Source organism: Carassius carassius, chromosome 5 (assembly GCF_963082965.1).
Source record: "Carassius carassius chromosome 5, fCarCar2.1, whole genome shotgun sequence".
NCBI classification, from domain to species: Eukaryota; Metazoa; Chordata; class Actinopteri; order Cypriniformes; family Cyprinidae; genus Carassius; species Carassius carassius.
The window spans coordinates 27,024,417-27,044,004 of NC_081759.1; the positions used below are offsets into that span (position 1 = coordinate 27,024,417).

General features: G+C 36.1%; 1 protein-coding gene across 1 annotated transcript in view; it reads right to left on the reverse strand.

Annotated features, from left to right (window-relative positions):
• LOC132141110 (ADP-ribosylation factor-like protein 15) overlaps nt 1–19,588 on the reverse strand; it is a 123,192-nt gene that overhangs the window by 72,474 nt on the left and 31,130 nt on the right. The window contains exons 2-4 of the mRNA XM_059550346.1: nt 18,849–18,993; nt 15,653–15,712; nt 5,752–5,960 (exon numbers count right to left, since the gene is read on the reverse strand). Coding sequence (XP_059406329.1) covers nt 5,752–5,960; nt 15,653–15,712; nt 18,849–18,993 — 414 coding nt within the window. The remainder of the gene's footprint in view (nt 1–5,751; nt 5,961–15,652; nt 15,713–18,848; nt 18,994–19,588) is intronic.

Here is a 19,588-nt window from a genome sequence, read left to right on the forward strand (position 1 = left end):
GAAGGAGAGTTCCTCCTCTTTAATAAGGAGCAGTGGGATTATCATGGGGGATTCAAAGTTTACTTCAGGATGTCAGTGACTCAGTTTGATGCTTTGCTATCAATAGTAGAGCCACATATTAAAAAGAAGACCACTAATATATGTGAACTCAGTGTGCAAGGATCTTTACAGTTCTTTGTGCTGCGTGACAAAGTGGATGAATTGACAATTCGGGGGCTCTGAATAGTCAAACTTCTCTCAAAATGCTTGCTAGGGATGCAAAGAATGCAGAAACTCGAACCCGATCCAATTTTTTTTTATGACGGAGGAATGTTTTGGAGGCACTGTGTCAACGTGATTGACACAGCATAAGGTCATATTTATTTTTTAACGTGCAAAGATTTTGGACTCATTGTGCAATGGCCTTAAGCAAAAAAGCAAAGCTAAGCAAACAATTTGTTTGTACACTGACTCATTGACATTTAGTATCTTTCATTTAATATTAAGCATGCAAGTTCTGCACGAAAGCTTCTCTACAAGACATCTGGATTATTTATGATGGCAAGTAATGTTTGAAAGGTTTGTTTAAATAAAGATTCAACTGTCGGAAGCTTTTTTATTATGGCAAATCTTGAAATCTTTAGGTGTAAGCATTTCAAAACCTCCAAGAGAATGTGAAGAGTTTCTGCCTCAAAAAATATGTGGAACAAGACACAAAATAAAACATTTAAATGCACAATCTAAGCAAAAGGAGAGTGTGGGGCAAAAGAGGAAAGGAAAAAGGAAGTGAGAAATGCGACTACAAGTGCCAGTTCCCCTCTCAGGGATCAAACCGATCTCGGATATCCGGCTTTACTATTCCGCCTCTCTGCTTTGATGGGTCAAACCATACTTTCTCACACACAACATGAAAGTGGAAATCAGTTCTTTCAAAAAAAAATTTTTTGAAAAATTGAAAAAAAAAAAAAAACCCTTCTGTTCTGATTTTTTATCTAATATATTTAATTTATTTATATATTTTTTTCACCCTTATTTAAAAAAATGCAATCAAACAAAAATGAGGTGACAATTCAAACCTGCTACAAATGAAAACTAAGTCAGGGCATATCCCAATCAATGCAATTGGCAAGTATGTCAGAGTTAAGTGCAGATCGACATGTGGGACTTGATCCCTCACTGTGACAGGATACACAGTATGCCTACAACAAGAATAGAGATGACACCATGATTAAATAAAAGGCCTGTGGCAGGGCTCACTGCCTCTATAAGCCAAACTCACGTGGCTCTGGAAGTGTTTGCAAACAGCTAAAAGAGGTCAATCGCTCTCTGTGACTTCAACTTCTAAAAATAGACCAACACATGGCAATCTCCCAAGTAATGTGGTTTGCGCTGATCAGACGCAACTGACCACATTTATGAGCTTAAACAAAAGAGGGGTTTGTGTGGTCTCTCTCGGTTGACCGCCAGCTGACTGAAGTCAACACCACATACAAGATTTTCTCCAGCATGCAGTCACACAGTACATGTCACATGTGCCACTGGTCAATATCAGGATATCTGCTGACCGGGTGACACACAACCCTATAGGCTTATAGACTACAAATCGATGGGGAAAGTGGACCAAGTCGGTTGCTATTTTTCATTAGTGGTTGTCTGTAAAACCCTCTGAGATGCTAAGCATTGCCGCAGACATGTTGTAATGAACTTATATCTGGCACATAACAATGCACGCTCGAGTATAGTGTGATACTCATTTCCATCATCAGCACTTAAGCTTTCAAAAAGCTCTCTAGCATATTTCCTCATGTCAAGAATTGGCAACAGGCTTGTCTGAAATGCTTTGCAGGCTCCTTCTCTCATCGCCAACTGAGTTCTCACTGCGACCACAATGCATGCCTCTTCAGTCGAGAGAGTCTAGCAGTGAAACACAAGTAGAAAGTGGAGGTGGCTAGCCAAAACATCCCACACTGAACACAACCGCACTGGAGGAAAGCAGGTGTCACATTCAGATGTAACCACAATGACACAATGACTTCCCTTTACTTAAGCCAGTTTCACAGAGCATGTATAAACCGTATATACTGGAAGCGAACTTGCAGCGTAACTTTGACAAAGACAAAATCCATGAATGACAAATGGTCATCAGGGAGTGAGTTATTGAGAACTATTATACATCAATCAACACCCAAACTCCAAATGAGCTATAATCTGCATTGCAGTCAGTGCTGATTAGATCTGTTTCTGCATGTGAAATATATATCCAGCCGTGATCAAGTTTTACATTCATAAAGGCCTTTAATGCATGTTATTGTGGGAATAAATAGGTTTACACTGTACTTTCAATGCATTTAAGTGTAGTTCAAATTAAGAGTTTGGTTCCAAAACGCGTTAAGCGCCATTTTTTTAAATAATTGAGTTTCCGCCAAAATCAGTCTTGAATATGGTCGGTATAGAAAAGTAAATTTTTAATTTTATGGAAATTTTACAGTCTCCCTTCTCTGCATAATGCGATATGTCGTTTCAACAAATCACAGTGCATCATTTCACTCACTGTAGACAGTAATGGCGCCGTTTTGAATACACCCGGAATCCTACGCTGCATCTGAAAGCACTAAAATGCTGCCTTTAGAGGCAGCATTCCAAGGCAGGAAGGCTTGAAGGCACGTCCAAATCGAAATTCTGCTTTACCTCCTGTCTCCGGAGGTACCTTCTTCTGATTAAATTATGAAGGCACACTACATGTATCCTTCGCTGCCTTTGATATCCCACAATCCTTTGCATTCCATTCCGTGACTGTTGAGTTAAAAATTTAAGTTGTTGTCTGATAGTTGCGTTTGGTGGTCAGTTTGTGCTTTTTGCACTTTTGATTTCTAGCGAGAAATGAATATTACAGTAATTAAATATTTGTTATCACTAAAACTCATTCTATTTTGTTGTAGATCATTAAACTGTTACCCTGTGTCAGAAGTCTGTCCGAAATCACTATCATGAGGTGACTTTAAGAAAAAACGTTGCCTGCAAAGTCACTGCCTCATACAACAGCGAGGCAGCAAGTCAGCTGCCTAGGCTTTCGAAAGCAGCCCTTGTTTTTCTCATCTACTTTGTGATCAATAAACAAACTTAGGGCTGTAAGATAAATCCCATGTGATTGTTATGCATGTGATTTTTACACCCCTGCACTGGATCTATAGCTGCCCACTGCTCCGGGTGTGTGTTCACAGTGTGTTCACTTCTCACTGCTGTGTGTGTACACTTGGATGGGTTAAATACAGAGCACCAATTCGGAGTATGGGTTACCATACTTGGAAAATTGTCACGACTTTCACTAGATCACTGACAAGCTATACAATATCGTGTTCATAATCGAAATGAGTCGCATTTGATCATGCATAGTTCGTCAGTGTAAGTGTTTTTATTAATGCCATTTATGTTTTTGTTAATACAGCGTATTGCACTAGTCAAAAAAAAAAAAAAAAACATGTCATGGATGTATTGCATTTTGGGGAAAATTTTTTTATAAGAAATCTTTGAAAATCTAAATAAAAGCAGATTTTTTTATGCTATTATAACCTAAAGATGCTACGTGAAAGTCTGAAAATAGTGGTTTTCATCTTGTCGCGTTCTTGGTAAAGAAAACACATTTTTACTCAAATTAATCAAAAGGTATTTATAGTGTTTTGGATCCAAATTCTTCAAATATGCTACAACTAGGGATGGTAGATTTTTCAGATTTTATCAATTAATTTGAATTTAATGTTTTGTCATGATTTTATATAGTAGAAATTGAGGAATCACAATTTTGTACAGGAATATTACCAAATGTTAGAATTTGACACTTTGACAATATGCCAACGATAACAGTAAATAGAAAAGAACAATCCAACAAAACGTTGCCGCACGTGATTAACCTTTAATATCGCTTGGCGCCATTCACACAGAATGTGCTTTTGCATTGTCAAAATGCGACGTGGGCAGTGAACTTCTTTCAGCTCGAGTACCAGGTTTTTAGATTGCCGTGTCATGTATGAGACGCTGCAAGAGATGCGAGTGCAATAGTCAAACGCATCTACTGTATGTTTACATAGAAAAAAACATTGGAAAAGCAGTGCAATATGAAAAAAACCTGTAACAATTACTGTAACAACTGTCTGATATCTCATGTTTGCATCATGGTGACAGGATGAAAGCTGATGTTGTTTTTCACAGAACACTTATAGTTAATAATAAGCTACTGTTGTCATACCTGGTGTTATATACCTTCAGTCATTTTGAAATTGAATTACCTTGTATTTTTTAGATTTTTCCTTGAAATATTTCTGAACATATAATATGTATGAGAGAAGTTTATTCAAGATTTATTTGTAGTTCATACATTTTTTCTGCAAAGATATTTAATACATATAGATAGATAGATAGATAGATAGATAGATAGATAGATAGATAGATAGATAGATAGATAGATAGATAGATAGATAGATAGATAGATATAATTAAGTGATTTGTTTAACATTTACATCATGTTGACAACTTCATGTGGTGCACTTGGAATAGAATTTTCTTGAATCATTAAATCTTGAATCATGTTGTAGTTACAATTTCCAGATGACAAGTTAAAAATCATACAATTCAAGAATCAGTCTTTTTTTTTTTTTTTTTGCCGTATTGCCCAGCCCTAGCTACAACTCAGCAGTTACAATCTGCTTGATGCCTTTTGTGAGTGACCCTATTGCTAAAATATGAACATTGCTAAATCTTAATCACATAAACACCCATTTATGCTGTATAAATATAAATATTTGTATAATATTTTCTGGAATATATTATTTTTCTATTAAGAAGCTAAATGTAGATGTATATACCTGAAAAAAAATATGAAAACTATGTCTGTCAGTGTGACAAAATAATTTTGAATAATCTCATAATGTAAGTCTTTAGAAAGCAGATTGAAACTGTAGTAATGTCAAATTTGGTAAATTTATTTGTAACTTTCCCGAAGACACAATAACACCCCCACAATTTATTTCCTTTAAATAATTAAGTAATTATAAAAAAATTATAAAACTAGTCCATACATTCATTATGTGACCCTCCAATACTCCACAGTCCAATGTGACATAACCACTGCTGACACAATAAAAAAAAATGTCTTTAGTTAATCTATTATGTACTATAATAACTATTTGGAATATGACTTATTCCAAATATTCAGCCACCTGAAACTGACGTCACAAGTAAGTGCAAAATTTGTAACCACCTGCAAAAATGTACACATGGTTCGTATGAAGATCGATTTTTTTTTCTGTCTCAGATGTATAACTACAGCACCAGACTGTCATACTTGCATCCTTGTCTAGATTTAATACATACTTGGAAAACTTCAAGTGTCTCCTGTAGCTTGTTCATACTTCCTTCTGAGGAGAACAACATCTACAGGGTTTTCTCAGCATGTGGAAAGAGACTATTAGTCAAGCAGCCCACGTCACAGCATGTTTACATCATCAGCTCTGGTTCTAGGATGCAGTGGGGGGGGGTGGCTCCCCACAACATCCTATCCCAGCCCTGGTCGCTCATCTTCCAAGGGTGACCATAAACAACTGCTATTACTGCATGGCAACAGGGCGCTTCTCCAAAATGCACGCTACCCAGCGCTCAGTCCAAACACTTGAGAGAGTGTGTACAAACAGAGCCCAGCAACCCTCAACAGCGGCAGATCACAGAGAAGATGGCCGGCACTTAACATAGAGCTATATTTGGTGTGGAAAGTTACCATACCTCTGCTACAGAACGGGCAGCTGGTGAATCCTGGTGGTTGGCGAGAATGAGGAAAGGAAGGGTGCACAGCTGAGGATGCTGCATGGCCAAGAGAAGCTCAGACCGGGACGCCTCCATCTCTTCGTCTGATGCAGCACTGTTGAGGACAAACACAACTCCTTGGGAACCCTGATAATATCGGCTCCAGTATTTCTTGATAGTCTCCGCTCCTACAGAGAGAGAAGCAGCAATGATGTACCATGTGACTATTCATGTACGATCCTAAGCAAAAAAAGAAAAAAAAAAGGTGATACATTGGCTCTCTTTCAATTTATGAGTGTGAATTTGAATTTAATAAGCTAAACCCAACAGAAAGATTAACTGAATTGACAGGGAAGAGGAATTTAAGAAGTTTTAAATCAAAGAAATACAACACGAGTAATGCATTCTGGGAAGTGTTTTTCCATCTCAGTCCACCAGTTATTAAATTAAATCTGAAGACTTAAACTAAAATTTAAGAGGCATTCTTGCTTAAATTCTGAATGGTACACAATCCTGGTTGAAGCCATTATAGGGGTTTCATTTTCTGATGTTAGGTCCACATTCATGGATTCAGTCTTGCAAAAATCAAAAAGATTTGATAGGAAATTTCCAAGGTGTCAAAACCAATCATGTAATAAAATATTCAGTTTCCTCTTTCCTTGTAGCATCAATCTATGAGGTAAATCATATTATGCTGTTACAGTGCTGATTTCGGAGTGTTTTAAAATCATTCAAGCGAATCCCTTAGGCTTAGCTAACCTGACTAGAGACAACCAATTTAAATATAAAAGGAATTAAATCTTCAAGAATTATTCTGTCACAATAACCATCAGAGCACAAGTCAAGTCATGTAACTGTTGACAAATCCGGTGAGATCACGATGACGCATGTTTGTAAAAAGTGGTCTTGAAGTCTCAAAACAAAATAGTTTAGAGGAAACTGCAAGAAATAAATAACACTCACCAGAAAAGAAGCATTTGGTTTGACTTGCCAGGCTAAACTAGTGTAAAATAACAGCACACATGGCTCCTGGGGAGATGTGAAAAGGCAGTATGGTCATTTACTCAGTGTTTTCCAACACATCCTGGTCGGAGATGCCGGTTTAGTTCAAATTTTCAGCCATCCTACATGTGCGTGCAAAGAGATTATAAGAATTGAGCAATCAATTTAGAATATGTGCAAATGTGCTTTTACACAATGAAAGAGAATAGCACTCCAAATGTTCTCCAGAGAGTAAATGCATAAGACTTTTAAGGAACTATACAATGTATTTGGGTTTCCTTCAAATCTCTAGGTTGTCAATTCAAATGTTAAACAAATGTTATACTGGTTTATATTCCACGTATGGTTCCTTTTCAGAGCTGTACTTTGATATGCATGGCTCTCTGGAACACCTGATTGAGATTAACATTCTGTGGTCAAATGTTTATGTATAATTACTGCTAAACTGTATATATGATTGTTGTCGTTGCTGGACAACCGATTTCCATAGTTGTCAACTAATAAGTAGGGCGCTATACACTCAGATGATCATTATCACAAAATAAACCTATTCAGGATGATTTGATCACCCCATCAGGGTTCATTTTGCGATAATGACGCCTGATTGTGGGTTACGCCTTAGGTGTAGGTTATCTGTGAATGAAACCTACAAGCTCACAAAGTGTGTCATCCACTAATCTCTCATCTTCATTTACACTACTTTTTTTTTCTTTAAGAAATTAATACTTTTATTTGGCAAGGATGCATAAAATTTTCACTTTTTAACAATTTTCAAAAGTGACTAAGTAAATTTCTAAAATTACAAATTACATTTCTTCGGAATCTTGACTTTACACAAAAATATTAAGCTATTTTCAACATTATTAATAATAATAATTTATGTTTTTTAGCAGCAAATCAGCATATTAGAATGATTTCTGAAGAATCATGTGACACTTCAGACTGGAGTAATAAAATTCAGCTTTTGCCATCGTTGCATTTTAAAATATAATAAGCCACACCATTTACTGTTTCCCATTACACACTCACAATAACAGCAACAAGATAAACTCAATCTGACTACATAGTGTAAATAAAAAAAAGTCTGCAAAATATAATCCCAGTTATCTGCAGGTTCAACCTTTTTTTTGCACTGATTTTGGGACAAATCAGTTGAATTCTTCTGAATGGATATAAACGCAAACATTAATCCTAAACTGTAGACTACACTTTCACTGCTAGATGAAAGCATAATCTAATTAGCCAAAATTCTTAATAAACAAACACACAAGGATCAGGGAGTATGTAGAAGTTTGTGGAGTTCAGTGGGTGTACTTTGCGACCGAGTCTGGTCATTTATTTGGATCTGTGTGGTTTACATCAGTGAAGAGTGGAGCACATCTCGTACCCATCTATCATCATGCTGACATCTTCTGCCACCTATTGGTCAATGGCCCTGACAGGAAGTCAAACGTATGCTCAGAAACCCAGAGTCACTGATGTTTCTGTGAGGCATCCCAAGACATGATTCAAAACACATTCTGGTTTTGTTCAGACAAAATAACGGAGTACCTGCTGTACATACTCATGGTGTGTCAGGGCACCATAATCGAAGACATATGGGAGACTAAAAATGAAATTTTGCAAAAACAATCTACTCCTTCTAGGAGCTGTTATCTTGACCTGCCCAGAGAGATCCAGATATGTTGAAACAGTCTGTCTTGGCTGCTCGTCTGTCCACATCTCCAGGGCATAGTGTTTCATCTTAACTCATTAAATGTCCATCATTTCAGCCTGGATCGCATCAGACATCTTGGGTCTTGAAATGCCTTTCCACAGCTCAGATCCCAGGTCATAGTATCCAGCTCGAAACCAGCTAACCACAGGCAGCAGACAGTACAAACAACCCAGCATAACCAAGTCTTAGGTTTCTGTTCTCTTTAAATATAAATGAGTAAAATACTTTGGCACTATTTAATGTAATCCACACTTCATTCCTACATTATGTGTGTGTCATTTACACTGCCATTTAAAAGCCTGTTGTCAGTAAGATTCTTTTGTTTTCAAAGAAAAAAACAAATCAGCAAGGACATATTAAATTGATCTTAATAACAATGTTTCCAAGAATTCTGAAGAAAATGTATCAGTTTCCAAAAAAGAAAACAACAAAAATGCAAGTAGCACAACTGTTTTCAACATTAATTATTATAGGAAATGTTTCTTGAGCAGCAAATCAGCATATTAGAATGATTTCTGAAGGATCATGTGACACTGAAGACTAAAGTAAAGGCTGCTGAAAATCCAGCTTTGATATCATAGGAATTAATTACATTTTAAAATATATTAAAACAGAAAACAGTTATTTTAAACTTTATTAATATCTTACAACATTACTGTTTTACTGTATTGTTGTTAAAATATTAGCAGCTTTGATGAAATGAGAAAAAAAAGAGTTCAATGAGAAGCAAATGTTTCTTGTTTGTTGTCTTGTTTTCTTGCAGACTGGAACAGTGTTTATGAGTGAAGCAAAGTGATGGGAATTTTGGGAAAGACAGAAAAGATGAATAAGCAGAGTGATACAGTGAACATTCCCCTGACTAAAAACTAACAAAAAAGAAAGCTGCTTGACCAATCAAATTTAAGAATACTACCTCCCTTTCTTAATGCTTGTACAAAAAAAGAAGCATATTATCATGATCTTTTTCTAGCTAATCAGGAGAGCTTTGACCAATTAGCACCATATATTTTGTTTTATACAGTACAATTTTTTATCAGGCACTAAAAAGGGTACCATTGAAATGACTTTTATGTAAGGGGATAGGATTCTGCAGGAGGAAAGGATAATACAGCCAAGCCTACTTCAACATACTGCATTTATTACAGAGATTGACCAAATTTGAGATATGAATATTTAATATAAAGCTACTCATTCATGATCCTTATAAACTCGACTCATCATCTGCTTTCCAGCTGGTCCAGAAGCCTGCAGAACTCAACTTTCCTCCTGCAAATGCAAGGCACATCAGCATCTCTGATGTCATCACCATTGTATTCTCATAATCGTTTGTGTCGTAAATTGAACTTTGTGGAAACTGAGTTACAATAGAATAACAGTTGGCACATGTCACAATCATGGAAAAACCTAACAGCAATATTTGTCATTGCTAACTACGATTACTCAGTTGCAGCTTCAATGCTTAAGAAATGATGGACAAAACCCCTGACTATACAGACTAATTTGGTTTGGTTTTGGCAGTAGCATCTCAACCCTGGCAGAACACCCCAAAAAGTGTATAATGTACTCCAAAAATGAGGGTTTTTTTAAACATGATTTAGTTAAAAGTTATGGCATAAACAAAGAACAAATATTTTAGCACTATTAATAGATTTTTTTTCCAGTCAGGTGTTCTTGCTTCCACTGAAGCACAAGATGCTCTTTGGATCATCTCAAATCATGCAGGAGAACATGATCCTGAAACCCTGATGAGCTCATGCAGATCAAGTGCTGATGTCAAAGCAAAGGAGGGACAAACTAAAAGGAAATCTGAAATTCACGACTGTTCAGAAGTTCAGAACAAAAAGAATAGCCAACCTATTATATACAACCCTAAATCTAAATCAGATAATTTAATGACTTTGAGCTAGTGCATGTCACTTGGGAAGCCTCTCAAGTGCATACAAATAAAAAGAATGATGACTGTTACAGAGCACCTATATTTATTTATTTATTCACTTTTTAATGGCATGCCAGCATCAAAGCTATTTTCATGGCGATCTCAGAATAAATTACACAAGGTATTACAGAGCACCAATGAGAATATTTATTTTCAATTAACTCAGTTAACTCCTTAAACTAACATAAGAGTTGTCAGAATGGCAAAATAGTATACAATAGTATATATATTTTTATTTATTTATTTTAATATCCAGATGGTATGAAAATGTATGCATTCCGAATCTAAGTGGTCACCTGACTTTAAGATACTCAAGTACAACTAGGGTGTTAACACAGATGGCTGTTATAACTACTCACATGCTGAAATACGCATGCTGATTCAGTCATTTGACATTAAGAGTTTAGAAAAAAAACAAAAAAACAATCAGGACACTGTTTGGTCTGTGCCTAAAAATGAAGTTATAAGGAAATGAATAACAATGTCTGACATTCACAGCAAGGGCTATCATCACACATAAAGTCACGTCTAATCACCTTTGACGTCATTGTCACTGGAGAGGGCACATTCACAGACTCCATTAACAGATGCCTCTTCACTGTGCCAGTCATGCCTCACACCTAACGGACATACTGCTAACACACACAGGGCATTGCTGGCCTTTGTGTCAAAAGGGTAACAGACACGGACTGCCTCTTGCCATCAGGGCGGATTATTACACGGATGAGGGAAGCAGTTTGTTAACCGCAGCAGGACGTCAACTTTCACGCCACGAGTTGTATGACAAACTGCCGATATGTCACTATTGCAAATGCTCACAGTTCACATTCAGAACTTTCTCACATTCATCCATCCTGTCATTCCACAGTTTATACAGCACCGATCTCTAGAGATTTGTTCATTCTCGTGCTGCAGTCGAAGTCGTGTCAAAGTAGGAAACACAAACACACTCAGTAGGAAAATTTCTAAATATTTTTAAACTCTCTGAACTGAATTCTAGAGGAAGTTACGTTTTAATTGTGAATGCTGACTTATTTTAAATTTAACAGCTTAGAAAGAGGCATTACTGACAATACAAGAAAACTACGCTTTTTAAGCATAAGCTTCTGCTGCATATGGAGATCACAGTTTAAAAAATAATGTAGAAAACAGGATTCCATAGCTATAAATAAACTATTACATACAAGAACTGCGACTTTCATGCTAATGGATACACCTCTGGTCTTGCCCCAAAAGACAAAGTTTTAGCAAACTGAGGTGTCTAACAAAAAGCAATCATGAAAAAAGTAGAGCATGGTGGTTTCATTTTGTTAACTGCTGCTGTAATATAATATACAGTTTTGGGCCAGTATGATTTTTAAAATATATATAACTTTTATTCACATGCAAAAATGCAATAAACTGACCAAAATTGACAGTAAATACATTTATAATCTTTTTAATAATCACATACACATAATTAATCTATTCATAATAAGAAAAAATATTTCATAACCACCAAATCAGATTTCAAAACTTTAAATGGTAGTGAACAATGCAAAAAATTATTTTTATTTATTTTTTTTAAAATACTGTACATTTATAACAAAGAGAAAGTTCGAGATACAAATGCAGAGTTAGAATATGGTTTTCCCGGATCTGGAAAGTGAACGGAAGGGCTTGACAATTGTAAGCTTTGAGGACACATGGGAGAGGGTGTTAAAAAATGCATTACTCAATTTAGCAGCGGAAACACGCAGTTTTAGTACCGAGTCAGCCTCCTCTGCCTTTTCCGCTCTGTAACTACTAAGTGAGCATCGCAGATGTAGTTTAGCCCGATGGGATGTTTCAGTCTTCTGAAGCATTGGTTGAATAAAGAGGCAGTAGCTGCTAAATGAACCTAGTTCACTTTGGAAACTACATATTCACAATCCAATCTACAGAATGAACACTTGAGGAACATAAATATGACTGTCAATGCTAAACTGTCCATAGGCACGCTTACTTATGAATTGAAGAGATGCAGAGATTCACCAATATAAAAATGTATTTAATGTTATGGCCACATTCTATACTGTTTTTGTCTATATATAGAACATTATATTCTGAGGTACGAAAAATGGATATTCATTGTGAGATTAATAAATAAGTGTTTTAAAAAATAACTCCAATTGAGTGTTAGCACATCTAATCTAAATGTAAAAATAAGAGAAATGTATGCACAAATTAAAAAAATATCCTTATTTCACCCAAACATCTCTAAAAAGATGTTACGATATTAAATCAAATAAAAAAAAAAATGCTAAAAATCATAAAATCTAAATGTACATTTTATTTCTCCCTTTAGTAAATATTATGGCTGGGTAGAAAAAAAAAGTTTTCCCAGATTTAATTGATTTGTATTTGTACAAAACGAAATTCCAACAATCGATTAGTCTAGCCTGTTTTCAGTTAATGAACGAACAGTGTAGTGTGCCTCACATCCTATTACTTTTGATATAAAATCAAGTCTCAGATTTAAAATTTTGTCAAGTTTATTACAATATTCAAACAATAAATACTGTTTTGGCACTGTGGAAGGAGATTGCTGTAGTGTCTGAGTTCAAGAGAACTCAGGCACATGAACTGATCATCTCTTCCGCTTTACAGAATTAATATAGGATTAATATAGTTTCACCATGAGTGGAGACATCTCAATATGCGTCAATGACCAAAGTAAGGCAGTCTATTGGGCAGTATGAAAACCCATGAACAACACATATTTTATAGCTGCTTTCCCTTTCAGGTACTCTGCAAACCTTCAGTCAGAGCAGATGTGTCCTGCTCCAGGTAATACATCAGCCTCATCTTGAAAAACACTGGAGGCCACAATCCATTAAAAACATCCCTGGAGGCTCTGACCTCAACTACTGGAGAAGCTTCATTTCACGGCCCTCCATATGCATTTCAGATTTAGTCAGGCCTCCCCTTGGTTTACTGTGTTCTCTATCCCTGTTGTTTTTCTTTAAATGGGCTCTTGATTCTGTTGCGCTGGTAGGGCCACTTGTCATGATACAGAGTGCACCTGTAATGTCCCCCGCGCCCCACAAAACACATAAATCACTTCAAAGACTGCAAACATTCTCATAAACAGAGTCAGACTCTGATTTATTTCCCTCTCCACAGACCTCTTTCTGTTCAGCAGTCCTAAAACAACAAGCATCTTCCAACATCGTACCTGTGGCCTCATATCCAGCCCAAATGAACTGTCCTGTCAGATTAGTTATATATGTAAAACGGAGGGATTTAAAGAGGCTGAGATTTTGATTTATAATTCAAATATTCAATTCACATTGCCAACCAGGTAAAATCAACTCCCAAAACAATGTCTGATTTGCAATGTGTTTACGGCCTTCTAACGAGGTGAAAGAGTGTAACACCCTAAATTAAGGCATCTTTTGCAACTATTAGGTGTGTGACGAGATCTCGTGGCACAAGATCTCGCGAGATCTGATGTGTCACGAAATTCATAAGTTGTTTATACATTCAAATAATTAGACATGCTAAAACACAGAATTTGTTGATTTTAATTAGACATGCTTTTTAATTAATAAAATTTAATTTAACTATTAAAAAGGGAATTCTGAAAAAATAAAATGAAATCAAATGGATTTCATAGGGCCCTACATCCCTCAGCCTTGCTGCGTCCACTGCTTTAAGCTTTTAAATTGATACATTAATTGTGTTTATTATATATTTTTTTTTTATTAAAGTGGAATGAATAATAAACTTGACTTACTGCTTCACTTCCACTTTAAAGAGATATTTGTGTTGTCTATTATTTAATTGTATTTATTATTTATAATTTTTGTGCAATTACTTGCCTATCAGTTGAGTTTGTGGCAAAACCTTCTGCAGTGTTTACATGTTGTTTATTAGTGCAAAAAAATTATTAAAATAGATGTTTCGTTTCATAAAGTACAAGTTGATTTCAAAATGCACCTACATTTATTGCATTTTGTGTTTTTCAGTTGAATAAAATTCTCCTATGTATTTCATCATTAAGGATTTTTTTTTTAAGTCTAAAACTCTCGTCTCACCTCGTTCTCGTGAACCCAGTCTCATGTCTCATCTCGTGGGATAAGTGTCTCGTCAAACCCCTAGAAACTACATTAATTCTTCTCTTGCTTTAAAAAAAATGCAGACAAGACAGCTATGTAATTCAAAATTAGTATTTTCCATAAATAAAGATACCTTAAAATATATTTTCTGACCATTCTTTGATTTAAATGTGGAAAAAAAAATTTAATGGCCTGTTCAGCAAGAAATTTAAGCAAAATAAAGAAATAAATAAGCTTGATGAAATGGAAGAAGCAACAGATCTGTTCTTCTATACAGTGATGTACATTTGAGTGTAACAGATTATCAACAACAAAAAAATTCTGCAGTTCTGCTAGCTGGTTGTTGACTGGATGTTTAGATGTGGGTGTTGCATTTAATAATGCAGGCAGATGAATGCAAGCTTAGGCTAAAGTGGCTTATGATTTGAGAAAATTTCTCAAACTGATTACAAATTATGAGGTCACAAAAAAAAAAGTTTACATAAAGATCAATAAGATGCAGGGTAGATGGGGAATTTACATTTCATGCTTACTTGAAACCTTATTTTGTCAATTACTAACTTTTTCAAAATATATTTTTTTACTCCCAGCATATTTTTTTTAAAGTATGAATTTATAATTTTGTGGGGTTTATGCTTAAAAAAAACACAAAGTACTAAAACTAAAGTAATAAATCTTAAACAATTCAACATATTTTTTTATGTTTTAATAAAACTAGTCAAAACACTGAACAAGAATAGGATTATTTTGCAGTGTGTCACCACAAAATATAGTTAGTCAAACCATATGTGTTTATTCTATGAATGCCACAAATAGAAAACTGCAGACGTGTGTGGCTATCACAGGCATCAACTTTTTCCCCAGCTTTTACTGTTTGCAAGCCCTTCTGCCAAAAGAGACAATAATTATTTGCTTAGCAAATGCCTACTAAATCTGACTGAGTTGTAATGTCTTACTCTTTAAACCCTCTGTGCAGCTGTGGTTTTACTTGGAAGTAAGAGACACTGAGGTAAGCGCCTCTTCTTAGAGTTCAGGTAGCTAAACTAAGAGATCTGTCCCAGAGACAACTGGATTAGCATGGCAACAGTCTTATCTCTAGTGCTTGGAGAAGAAATGATGAATCAAAGTCTGTTCTTATTACAGTACCTCCTAGTTCCTTCACATTCAGTATCGCATTTTCGAATGGCACTGCCTTGATGCTGAAACCTGTGGAAGAAAAAGCTCATGTTAAGTTTCATAAATGTATGCATTATATTACTTTATTCCAAAAAGAAAAAAATCCAATAATCTAAGTTTCAAATTATATGAGGTTGCATTAATAATGACACAATGACATTTGTGAACATGGGACTAAATCTAGACATGTATATGAGGGAAGCCCATTTCCGCCACTGAATAAAAAATTAGAAAGGTCATTGCGACTTTTTATTTCACAATTCTGACTTTTTTCTCACAGTTGAGACTTAACATCTAGCAATTCTGACTTTTTTTCTTAAAATTGCTTGATACAAACTCACAATTCAAATTTTTCCTCAATTCGGACTTTTTTTTCACTTCTTGCAATTGCAACTTTATATCCAGCAATTCTGACTTTATAACTTGCAATTGTGAGTTTATATCTCACAATTCTGAGAAAAAAGTCAGAATTGCAAGTTTAAAAAAAAAAATAAATAATTAAAAGTAAAATAAAATCGCAATTACTTTTTTTATTCAGTGGCGGAAACGGGCTTCCATAGGTTTCTGCTACAGCACTACATGCAAACAGCTTTTAACCTATAATAATGAGGCAACTTAATCAAAAGAAAAAGCCACTTTTTTCCACTTGAGCACAAGTGGCAACCTCCCGCTCTTTCTCTTGAAACCAACACGAAAGTGACTAAAACTGCAATTCACTGACTGGCCTAACTTTACAGCAAAAAAATAAAAATAAAAATTACAGACAGGTACAAAAAGTAATTTTGGTCTATAAAGGTAATTTTGCCCTTAATGATAAGTATGGGGGGGTGTTTTTTTGTTGTTGTTTTTTTATAACTCATCCATTTAAATTATATTAAGCCTTAAAATGTATTAATGCATAATTAAGAGTGTGGCCACTTGAGTGACAGGTGGATTGCCACTCTGCTCCACAGTGTGAAACTTGATAGATTGTGAAACTTAGCAAAATGGCTTTTTATTGGATTTTTATTTGTACTGAAAAATTTATTATGAGTAGGACACTGGAAATAGATGTTTTAATGAAAATTATCTCAAACTAGATTTTTAGTTTTACCGCTATTTTGAAATTATTGTAATTTGTCTTGCACTGTCTCCAGAAAGTAAGATGTACCGCCAAGGCAAAAGGTAGCAACCTCCACATTACACTATATTTGGGTGCAGATCACCATTTACAGGAATTGTAGATGGGGGGAGTGAATGTACAGCGCGTTCTCCACTTTCAATACCATGACTGAGGTGCCCTTGAACAAGGCACCAAACTCCCAATTGCTCCCCAGGCCCCGCAGCATAAATGGCTGCCCACTGCTCCGGGTGTGTGTTCATGGGGTGTATGTGTTCACTGCTGTGTGTGTGCATTTTGGATGGGTTAAATGCAGAGCATGAATTCCGAGTATGGGTATGTCATGTCAGTTTCCCTTTCACTTTCGAAAATTAGCTATACAGACCAAAATATTTTTTTTTTCTGCTGTAAAGTTGGCCATTTTAACACAGGGAGTTATTGGATTGATTTCCTTTTGGGGCCAGCCTCTAGTGGCCAGTCGATGAATTGCAGTTTTTGTCATTTCCTTGTTGGCTTCATGAGAGAGAGCGGGAGGTTGCCGCTTGGTTGTTATATGAAGCAGTTTGTTAGTTTGCGATCTATCTAATTTGTTTGTCTAATGAAGTGCAGAGAGATGTACTGTATGTATGAAAGTACGCAAGTCACACCGTAATTTAAATGCGGCAGATTTTAATGGACAGTGAAACGAAGGAAGAATACCGTAATACCACTACAGTCTGGCACAGTACTGACGGACGGAGACGGTGGGATTAGCGATCAGAGGGTGGAGACGGGTAGGTGTAGGTATAGGTATAGGTAAGGTGGGAGGAGTTGGAACTGGATCTTGTGTTCTGCAGCAAAGACCATCTCAAAAGGCTCTTCAGAAACTACGAGTGACGTCACGGACACAATGTCCATGTTTTTTTACAGTCTATGATTGGGCAATGGGCATGAGGTTTCTGACTGACATTAACACAACAGATGTCACATCAAAGTGATTGTCTTTTGTGTTTAGTGTCTCACCAATGCGTGCAGAGGCAAACAGGTCAGCCATTTGGTACTGATTAGCGCAAATGAAAACGTGTGACTGAACCTCCGAAGCCCACATTAACTCAAATTTTCATGTTCATAAGGCAAGTTTCATTAAATGCTCCACAGGTGAGAGTAAATATGTCATGAGCAGGAGAGAAGCTCCATCTAGGCCTGTTCTTTCAGACTAGTGATTCTGTCAGCTCAATCTAACCATATTTCCACAACAGGCTGTCAATAACACGTTGCTTTTATAATTACCGCTTCACTAGACAGCTCAAGACAGGTGTTCACTCCAAAGACAAGGATCCAAAGATCATCATTGGATGCACATTCCAGGTTTGTGTATTATCTAGCATGCTGTATACATCACACTCCAGTTGTTGAGATGTGCTGAAGAAAGCCTGACACAATTGTGTCTTCTCTTGTGAAAAGAACCATTTGTGTTGTTAGTAAAAACGGAAGTGATGTCGTCCATCTTGAGAGTTGAACATAATCATGAATACACCAGCCTGTCACCAAGAGCTTTAATTAAATCAACACTCTTGTCACAAGAAAGAAAGTCTGTGTAACAAATCCCAGATGTTCTCAAGAAAGACACATATATGCCCAAGGACCTCAACCGCAAGTGGACTCTTTCTTTGGTAAAGTAGCGTAGTGTTTAAAAGGAGGCTCTGAGGTAACCTGCAGCAATAACGTTAAACAGCTTTCGGTGCTTGGAGAGGCTGGAAAACACATGGTGACAATGAAGAGATTTTGCAGACGTTCCGGAGCGCTGAGAAAATGTAGTGCTGGAGATATATGTACCCTATATCAAGTACAAGTTTAGGCAAACATACTGCAAAAAATGTGTGCTAAGTCAATTTGTTGGAATGACTTGTCACATTTGTTTGTGAAATGGGTACTGGGGTTTTTATTTACGTGTAAATGCTTCAATTAAGACTTTTTAGGAGTCAGGGCTAAATATGTGACTTGTTTCTCATTTTTGTCCCATTAAAAGCTTGTCTTGTTGGTTGCAAAAATGGTGCAGTATAAAGCTGTGGAGAAATGTTATATTACCTGTGGTTGGCACCGTGCCATCACTGATCTCATTGCACAAGCGAGATAGCAGACTGGTCTTGCCGGCACCGCTCAGTCCAATGCACACGACATCATACTCCGGTCTAGGTGGAGGAGGGGCCTTACAGCACAACTTCTGGAGACACTAATAATAATAAATAAAATAAAAAAAACACAGAAAAGACAAACATGGTTAGTGACTATGAGTGGTGCACTTTTCACTAACATGCTGATAAGGCTAATATGAACAATTTAAGCGTATGTTTGCCAAAGGAGACAGTCTGAAAATAAACTGAGGAGCAAGAGCTGACAAATGCTAATGAAGTTCCAAAGAAAGATGTCAGCTGATGCTGATAAACTAATGCAGTGATTTGAATGCAACACATCTGGAGGAGAACTCCTGAACTCACAGTGAAATGACTTCATTGACAAAATGGAATATGAAATTCACCACACAGCTGCTTTCTCAGTGGCCGCGTTTACGAGTGTTCCTTCAGCTTTGGCTACTTTTATGTCCCAGAGTGCATTTTTATTAAAACTGATTTGTAACTTTTTGTTATATGAAGATCACATTACAACATTGTTGGAAACTTTTGCTGTTTTATTATTATTATTATTATTTTGTGTATATTGATTTACTCTTGTAGCTTGCCCTTACTTTCAACCTTTAAATATGAAAACCAATATTAAATATAAATATAAAAAATATAAAAATATATATAAATATGTATATATATGGT